The 10,085-nt window shown below is 36.8% G+C and overlaps 1 protein-coding gene across 2 annotated transcripts in view; it reads right to left on the bottom strand.

Annotated features, from left to right (window-relative positions):
• FRYL (FRY like transcription coactivator) overlaps positions 1-10,085 on the bottom strand; it is a 243,406-nt gene that overhangs the window by 88,663 nt on the left and 144,658 nt on the right. For both annotated transcript variants that reach the window (XM_007456098.1, XM_007456099.1), the window contains 5 exons: positions 9,968-10,076; positions 7,423-7,509; positions 5,028-5,199; positions 4,389-4,521; positions 1,993-2,100 (listed from right to left, as the gene is read on the bottom strand). In XM_007456098.1, the coding sequence (XP_007456160.1) occupies positions 1,993-2,100; positions 4,389-4,521; positions 5,028-5,199; positions 7,423-7,509; positions 9,968-10,076 (609 nt within the window). The remainder of the gene's footprint in view (positions 1-1,992; positions 2,101-4,388; positions 4,522-5,027; positions 5,200-7,422; positions 7,510-9,967; positions 10,077-10,085) is intronic.

Below are 10,085 nucleotides of genomic sequence, written 5' to 3'. Positions count from 1 at the left end.
GAAAAAAAAAAAAAAAAAAAAAAAAAGTAACCCCTTTCTTCTCCTCGTAATCCTAAGAGACCAATACCATTCAAGGCCTGAGTGCAACCCGCAACTGCTGAGGATAGGTAGTGCGTGGGTGTGTGAAATGCTAGGTGTTTTCAAGGAGGTAGACAAGGTTGCTGGAGTGGTCTATTAACTGTTTATTCATTGTGAATTTAACTTAAGACTTAGTGATAAGTGCCCAGCGAGCAGTAAACATCTTTCAATGTGATCAAGTATCACTGCCCTGATAGTCTTTGCACTTGGTTTTCCCTTTAGGCTGGGGCCAGCAAACTGTGGCTCAAGGGCCAAATCCAGCCAGGAGCCTTCACAGGTGGCTGCTTCTGCACTACAGTGGCAAAGATGAGTAACTGTGACAGAGACCACGTGACTTGCAAATCTTAAAATATTTACTATCTGGTCCTTTAAGAAAAGAAGTTTGCTGACCCCTTATTTAAAGAGAATCCCCAATTATGTCAACAAAGGGGTTTTTCAAAAGGCCATCACCTCAACTTAGGCTTACTTTTGGGAGCTGGTATTTAAGTTTGGATGTCATGTTATTTACTCATTTACAGAGCCTAGTAGAGGAAAGAGATAAAAACTTGAATGCTATGGCCTCTGCAATAAGAGGAAAAAGTGAAAATGAGACCTGGTTATCTATCACCCTAGGTGCTAAAGAAATGACTGTAGGAATTAACACACTAATTAATTGCCCAGTGGGGCCATCATACACTGATAATGCCCACATGTTAAGAGACAACATGGTCTACAAGTCCCAAGAAACAGTACTAGATGGAAAGGCAAGGAATTTAAAAATAGGATTTGTAGGGGAATCCAGAAGAACTTTAACAGTTAAAAAATGAGTGAGGACTGCTGGTGGGAATGTAAATTGATACAGCCACTATGGAGAACAGTATGAAGGTTCCTCAAAAAACTAAAAACAGAACTACCATTCGACCCAGCAATCCCACTACTGGGCATATACCCAGAGAAAACCGTAATTCAAAAAGACACATGCACCCCAATGTTCATTGCAGCACTATTTCCAATAGCCAGGACATGGAAGCAACCTAAGTGTCCATCAACAGATGAATGGATAAAGAAGATGTGGCACATATATACAATGGAATATTAGCCATAAGAAGAAACGAAATTGAGTTGTTTGTAGTGAGGTGGATGGACCTAGAGTCTGTCATACAGAGTGAAGTAAGTCAGAAAGAGAAAAATAAATACTGTATGCTAATACATACATATGGAATCTAAAAAAATAAAAAAGGTTCTGAAGAACCTAGGGGCAGGACAGGAATAAAGACGCAGACGTAGAGAATGGACTTGAGGACACGGGGAGGGGGAAGGGGAAGCTGGGACGAAGTGAGAGAGTGGCATGGGCATACAGACACTACCAAACGTAAAATAGATAGCTAGTGGGAAGCAGCCGCATAGCACAGGGAGATCAGCTCGGTGCTTTGAGACCACCTAGAGGGGCGGGATAAGGAGGGGGGGAGAGAGATGCAAGAGGGAGGGGATATGGGGATATATGTATACGTATAGCTGATTCACTTTGTTATACAGCAGAAACTAACAAAACATTGTAAAGTAATCATACTCTAATAAAGATGTTAAAAAAAAAGATAACTTTTAGGATTTCACATTTAGGATATCAGGTCATTCGTTGCTCTCATTCCCTGGGGAAAGAAAGGCTTTCGTCTCTCTACCATGAAACTAAATAAAAGTCATTAAGTACATCTTGAGATTAAATTTCATCAACAACAATAACAACAAAAAATGAATGAGGAGAAAGTGTTAACAAAACGTAAAAGACAAAATGGGAGTTTAGAAAGTTATCAAATAAAGGATTAAAAATGTCTTTATCACTACTTTTTTAGTGATAATAGTAACAGGGGTGCATTAGAAATTTAAAGAGATTTAAAGAGATAAAAGGTAACCTCACAAACAGTAATTCTCATTTACCTTGCTAACAATTCAATGAGGTCAGTTCTGCTCATACCGTCAGGAATCAACCTTGGAATAGCAGCAATACAAGTTCTAAACAAATCAATTTTGGGTTTTCTTTCCCCCCTGAAAAACAGATCACAAGAGGACTTAATAAGAAGAATCTTACATACACAAGACAATGAAAGCAAACTTGGAAAAATTATTACAGAAAATGAGCCCACCTCCAAAAGTTTAATGTATTTATAATAAAAAGAGCATATACAAATCCAGTAAATAATTATCAGTTTATAAATGCAGAAAAGAATATATGGATAATTCAGGAAAAAAACACAGGTAGCCAGCAAAAAAGGTTTTCAGTAATTAAAAACAAGTATAACAACTATTATGTTTAAATAATAAGTATTATTTAAGTAAATTATTTATATTATAATTGTTTCAAATAGAAGTAAATACATAATATTTAACCTTTGATAATGTTTAATTATTAAAATAATATAATTGACATTAAATAACCAAATATTAGTTATTTGGGGGGGGGGTCTATAAAATCAACAAAATTTTTTCATTCTCTTAATATCATATACTAACAAGGGTTTTAGAAAACAGACATTCTCATATACTACTGTTGGAGTTGTTTTTTCTTGTCTTTTTATTTTACTTCAGAATGTACACACACACACACACACACACACACACACAAACATATTTAAAATTTTTATGTAATAAAATATGTGAAGTTTTGAAAATCCTGGTTCCTCCAGAGGCTTGAAACAATTTAATTCTTCTATATTTTCCCCTAGTTATTCAATGATTTTATTTATTTTAAATATCTAACCTTTTAGATACTGGTTTTTATTTTGGTCTACATTTCAAGGGGAAGTTGTTAATTTATTTTACCCAACTTATTCTTCAATTGGCCCCAAAAAATAATTCTTAATATAGACAAGAATTTGATTGTTTTAAGAGTTTTCGGCTCAGTATACATTATCATGGCAATGGACCTACTACTTACTTTTAGTGATTTTATATACAGTGAGTTTTCTCAGCTTGGTTCCAACATGAATTTCAGTTCCCACAATTTAAATAATACCAGTCTCCAACAATGTGGTTCAATTTTCCGTTACCATCAACTGTAAGTAATTGCATAGCCAAGCTTCCCTATTAGCTCCTCAGTGCACAAATCAGGACGTAAAAAACAGATGTGATCATAACCAGTGATTTAATCACATTAATTTTTTCAAAGTCTGTCGTGATTGGTCACTGCACATCTGTCATTCGGTTCACACATACATGGCAAATTATGTAGTTGTGTTGATTCCTTGCCTCCAGGGGTAAACTCAGGTGGCATCTGACAAAAATGGATAATCAAAAGAGCAAACTGGCCAACAAAGATTAAAGTACAGCAAAGAAAGGAAAAGTGAATACTGGAAGTGAAATAATGGGTTGGCCAAAAAGCTTGTTTGGGTTTTTCTGTAACATCTTATGGAAAAACCCAAACGAACTTTTTGGTCAACCCAATATGAATCAAACATTAATGCAGTTACAGAGGAACTAGCTGACCGGGGAATGCTGACACTGCCGTCATTGAAGACGCTACATACACAGCCAGAGGAACTCAGTGAGTGCAAATTTACAGGCAGAAATGAGGAAAGTGTGACAAAAAGGATGAAGACTTCCCAGAGAAAGTAATGCAGGAAAACAAACTTTACATTAGAGAAACTCTCAGAGATATTAACATTTTCTAGTATATAGTTAACTATGCATTAATTGAGAGAGCCAATATCCAATTTGGTTATCTAAGATGTACAATGCAGATATTAACACCTTAAGAATATGTAGATACTTCCCAGCAAGTAATAGAAGTTATTGCCATAAAATATATCTTCCTGAGGAGGAAGTCCCTAACAATAAGGGAAAAAAACATGGGTTGACAAGCAGTGCTGGCAGTGGGATGGGGGTGAGATGAGGTAGAGTTTCTCACACAAAAAGCCACTCATACATTATTCCCCTCTGTACCCTCAGTTCCCAGGAGATTTTCAGGTTTTCTTTTTTTGTTGAAGAAGGCTCTGGAAATAAGAGCATTTGTTTGACTTAATAAACCAACCATGTCCAAACACATCTGCAGTCACTAGCATTTATCTCTCACTCACAGAGTAAGTATAAGGCCTCATCACTGACAACAAACTGGACGGATCCAGGATGACTTCTGCTATCTGTACTGGTTTGACAGCACTTTAAAGAGTAAAACTGAGCCTGTGGGAGGAATCGCTGTATTAAAAACTGCCGCAGATGGCAACAGGGGCGAAATCCAGAAGAGAAAGGAAGGAAACAAGGAAGGAAACAAGCAAGAATCGACCCACTTTACTTATGAAAACTAAAATAGCAATGAAGAGAAATAATTGACTACATACGTAATCATATCTTCAGGCTCCTTATTAGACATCTGCACACTAGTCATACACATTGGTCTCCCAACTTCTTTGTCCAAATGTCTGAGAATGCTGTCTAACGCTTTTCTCACTTGAGGGTAGTAAACAGACATTCCTGGGAGGGGGGCGGGGGGGGGAACTTCACAGTTATAAAATGTCAAAAATTAGATAAAGAATAGTTACAGTTATTTTCTGTAAAAAAATAAAAGCCCATCACACCTTTAAATTACATTAGCTTATTTTTGTTACAAAGGAAGGAGTTCTGACTTTGACATACTATTCTCCCTGATAATTTGCTTCAGTATATTGGAGAAAATGTGTAAAAATTATGCACACAACTGAAATTAATTTGAAGGAAGGACAAAATGCAGTGAATAGTATCATGTGAGAAAATATTTAACCAGAAGAATTTTAACATAACTTATGGATATTATTAAAAAATAGTATTCATTTTTGAATCACTGTACACTGGAATAACCAGGCAAATATATACTTTCATAGGCAAATATATACATGTATGTATACATTTACACAGGCAATAATATACATTTTAGATTTGATCATAACCTTTCACAAAAGAATATTAAACTGTATTATTTACTTATTCCAGTTAACACTAACCTATGACTTTTGCCTCTTCATCTGTCAAGGTTTTATTGAGAAAAATTTTCTTTACACGCAGAGTGTTTCCTGAGGGAAGAATAACTCCTGTTGTTGGCATTGGCGGCTCACCATCTTTCTGCTGCAAACTGTCCGCTATTACCAGGAAGACTCTGAGGCCTATGTTCATTCTCTTCAGAGAAAAAAGTTTCAAAATAAAGAAGTCAGAGTGTCAGAAAATTCCTTTTTTTTCATGCTAAAAATATCTCATCAAATAACACTGGAGGATGGGAGGAAGGAGGACAGAAGAAACTCAAACCTTTCTGTCCAACATTTTTTTTAACTAGCCCAGGCACTGCAGTTTGCTTTAATACCAAATTCCCAAGTGCCACCCATTCACTTATGAGGTCAACTTGCTCTCTTATTTTCTAGCTTATTTCAAACCTCTTCCATCCCTTCCTCAACTCTCCTACACCCTGATACCATTCTCTCCCCTCTTTAAGCAGATGATCTGTCACCCACTTCACAGTCAGAAAAAAAAAAATCAACCTTCCTCAATCTCTCACTACAAAACACACTGATCTACTTATATCTGCACCTCTTCTTCCTCTACTTTGCTCCTGTTACAGTCGAGGGGTGCTGGTATTCCTAGTTATTAGAATCCCATCTGCTCTTGCATTATCAGGAAATTACACTATCAATTATCCCTTCTCTTTTTTGCATCTTCAACATTTCCCTTTTAACTGAATATTCTGACTCCTGTTAACTATACTCAACTATCTTAATGCAATGAGTCCTCCCCATAATACTTCCCTCTCACTCATCAGTGACAATACTGTTCAAACCAGTGGGCATTTTTCCTGCATCCTATTTGACTTTTCAGCAGCATGGGACACTGTCAAATATTCCTTATTCCCTGAAACCCTCCCTTCCTTGGATACATCTGTGCCACTGCTGACTGTGTCATCTCTGTCCACATTTCAAATTTACCCTCCTTTATCTGAATATTAAATGTTAGACTGCTTCAAGGCAAGTTCCTAGGCTGCCTTTTCCTATCATTATGCATTCTCTCTCAAAGTAATTTCATGTATTTACATGGCTTCAATTACCACCCATACCAGATCGCCCGCTAATTTTAAGCCTTACTTCTCCTCTGAACTTGGACCCTCAGACCAATTTGACACTTCTAGTTGGATGTCAGAAAGATGCCTCAGATTTGCCATGTTCAAACCAAATGCCCTCTTCCCTGCCAAACTCAGTATCTTCTCAGTGTTTCTTTTCTCAGTAAATGATCTTCTATCCACACCACACCATCTCAGCCCAAGCTGTCATTAGTTATGACCTACACTAGTGGTCTCTAAAATGGGTATATGCAACCCAATGGGTGTGTAAGATGGTTCACTGGAATACAGGGAGAAAATAAAACTTTCGTTTATATATTTTTTATCTAAATAAGATCAAGGTTTTAAGATTTACCCCTCTTTACATATGACATAATACTGGTGATATTAGTCTAATATCAGATGGTCATTTCACATAGTCATAGAAGACATCTTGAAGGGAGTGGGAAAATTCCACAATGTACTGTGGTTCACAGAGGTGTCCTCACTTATTCATTCTTTCAGTGTATTGCAATTTGCTTGATTTGATTAAGTGGATTAATAGATAATTTTATCTGGCTTTAACTAAACTAGCTTTCACAAGCTTAAAAAGATTCCTGAAAAGAAAATACAGATTGAAGAAAATCCTAATAAAGTAAGCCTGTAGAAAAACAACAACAACAAAACGGCACAATTGACATTTTTTCTACTCTTAGTATGAGCATTTCAGTGAGGAAAAAACTTAATTTCAGAAATAAACTTGTTCAATGAAGAGAATATTTTTGAAAACGGATGATCAAGAAAACGTCTTTCATTATGCGATTTTTGTTGCTGAGAACCAGGTTAAGCATGTCATCTATAAAAAGTCTCTTCTGCTCACTTTAAAAATTTGGAAATAATTATTAACCTATCTTAAAAATCCTACAAATAAAAAGCTTCAATAACTTTCGAGCTCATTTGTTAACTACATAAATATATATCTTAGGATTTGATTATGAGGAGGACCAGCACAGTAATTTAAAAGAAATAAGAGAAAATATAACACTTATTTTGTCTTTTTACATTCTCCAGTGTCATTAAATTCCAATAAGCAATTACTTCAAAAAATATTCTTAAACAATCTGAAAATTTTATATCTAAAGGATGAGTAGGAGTTTATGAGGGGATAACAAGGCCAAAGAAGTAGGAAATAACATTTATCTTAATTTGTCTTTAACTAGAGATTTGAGCCTAAGAGTTCTGATTCCAGAAATTGTGCTTAAAATTTTTTTTTAATTGTATAGGATAGTAAATTACTACATTATAATTTTTTTTACCTCTGGATTAATGGTGAAAGTTTTGGTAGATTTGCCAACACTGAGAAGATCAAATATTATTTCTTTCATTGCAAAATCCAAACGTTCCTAGAGGAAAAAAAAAAAAATCCATAAATCCTTATAACTTTCTACTGCTATGGGCATACCTTGGAGATAATGTGGGTTTTGTTCCAGACCACAATAAAGCAAAATCAGAATAAAGCAGGTCACACAAATTTTCTGGTTTCCCAGTGCATATAAAAGTTATGTTTAGGGCCTCCCTGGTGGCGCAGTGGTTGAGAGTCCGCCTGCCGATGCAGGGGATACGGGTTCGTGCCCCGGTCCGGGAGGATCCCACATGCCGCGGAGCGGCTGGGCCCGTGAGCCATGGGCGCTGAGCTTGCGCATCCGGCAACGGGAGAGGCCACGGCAGGGAGGGGGCCACATATCGCAAAAAAAAAAAAAAAAAAAAAAAAAAAAAAAAAAAGTTATGTTTACACTATTCTGTAGTCTATTAACTGTACAATAGCATCATGCCTAAGAAAACAATGTACAACCTTAACTAAACAATACTTCATTGCTTAAAAAACACTAACCATCATCTAACAACACAGAGTCGCCACAAACTTTCAGTTTGTAAAAAAAAAAAGGCAATATCTGCAAAGCACAATAAAGCAAAGCGCAATAAAACAAGGGTCTGCCTGTATAAGTTAAGTATCATGTTAAGAATTATACAAATAATGGCAACAATACAGGTCTGTGCCCACAAGAAGTTCCTGAATCTAGCTGGACAAAAGAAAAATGCATATGAATTAATGTTAAAAGTATATGATTATAGATACATGAGTTAATTATCAAATGATTGGTTTAATAGCCAAACCAGCAGGATAGAAGTTTTAAACATGCATTTGCCAAACTCATATCAAGACCTAAGTGAAGGAATTCCCAAAATAATGATAAAAGGAAGTCCCATGACGATAGCAATGAGGCAGGCTTGGAGAGCAGGGAGTTCATACTGGGACAGAAAGAACAGGGCTCCGGGAAGGTAATCTCCAAGGAAAGAAAAGTTAACTAAGAGTAACTGATGTTTGAGAGGAGCTCTATAGTTCTGGAGGAGTGTTGGTGTGAGGTGATTAAGCAAAGGTAGTGGGTACGACCCTCGGGGAAGGGATGCAACCAAATAGCAAAAGTTTTCTCAACAACAGATCTAAAGCACAATCTGCTTTCATTCACCTTACTGACACATTTATTCTTATCTAATTATCATTAATTCTGTGCTCCCGTAAATAGAAATGTATTAGTTTTATTTAAATATTCCTTATTTCTTCATTGTCAAAAATAATTACATTATGGGTCATCTTCGTTGTCATAGTTTTAGTTCAAAGAGAACTCAATGAACATTCTGGAACCAAAGTGTTTTCCCCAAATTGAGAAGGTAACCCTACCTATGCTTCTCCGGGGCTGATGTCCCAAAAGAGAATGTGACCAGAGCCATGGATTTGCTTACTCAGCCCCCATTTAATCCTCCTCAAATAAACCTTCCTTTACTGCAGAGGCTAGAAAGCTAAAATGATATTTCCCAGGATGCCTTTGGACAACAGGCTTCAGGATGTGACTGAGACCCAGTCAAGTGATATACTCACGGGAACCCTTGGGAACTGGGGTACCGGAGGAGGAGTGGGGGGAGGACAGGGAGAAAGGAATCTATTTTACTGGTGGGGACTGTGGTGGAAACATGATTCTGAAGCACTTGGGGCACTTCCTAATTTGGCAGGTTTTTGACTGTGGCAGAGGCAGCAGCTTCCTTGGTAGCCCGATAGTGTAGTTTCCTCTGGATTTCCATTTCGGCTAGAATCTGTTTCTTTAGTCCTATGAGTGATTCTGTGAACAACCTCTATTCCTTAAAAGACCCCTTTGGATTCAACAAGCTACCACGGACTCTAGTGTCTCTACCTGAGAACCTAAATTAATGCAGGTTATGAAAACAATGTTCCAAAATCTTTCAAGACAATAGATAAGAGGAGGATTATGAGACATTTTCTTGACTCTTCCTAAACTGTCTCCTCCTTTCCAAGTGTGTAGATCAATCATCTAAATGTATTTTGCACACACACAAAAATCATTAGCATCATTTATTTTTTACTTTTTAAAGCATACTTTTATTTTTCACTATTCAGTATTAATAAGTGCTTTGTTATCATACTTTTAGATGAGTAACAAATTCTTTGACTCTAAGTTACTCTTTTTTTTTTTTAACATCTTTATTGGAGTATAATTGCTTTACAATGGTGTGTTACTTTCTGCTTTATAACAAAGTGAATCAGCCATACATATACATATATCCCCATATCTCCTCCCTCTTGTGTCTCCCTCCCTCCCACCCTCCCTATCCCACCCCTCTAGGTGGTCACAAAGCACCGAGCTGATCTCCCTGTGCTATGCGGCTGCTTCCCACTAGCTATCTATTTTACGTTTGGTAGTGTATATATGCCCATGCCACTCTCTCACTTCGTCCCCTACTCTTACAATTTACATGTATATAGGTGTTATGAGGTGAGGCACTCACCTGAGCAATGAACTGAATAATCTTCACAAATATATTGAGAGGTGTATCACGAGGAACCACACTACGTGACCCTTTTGGGAAAAGTGCTGACACTATGCTCATAAGACGACTGTAGGGA

This window comes from Lipotes vexillifer, unplaced genomic scaffold (assembly GCF_000442215.2).
Source record: "Lipotes vexillifer unplaced genomic scaffold, Lipotes_vexillifer_v1.1 scaffold42, whole genome shotgun sequence".
Taxonomy (NCBI): Eukaryota; Metazoa; Chordata; class Mammalia; order Artiodactyla; family Lipotidae; genus Lipotes; species Lipotes vexillifer.
This window is presented reverse-complemented; position numbering and strand designations above follow the sequence as displayed.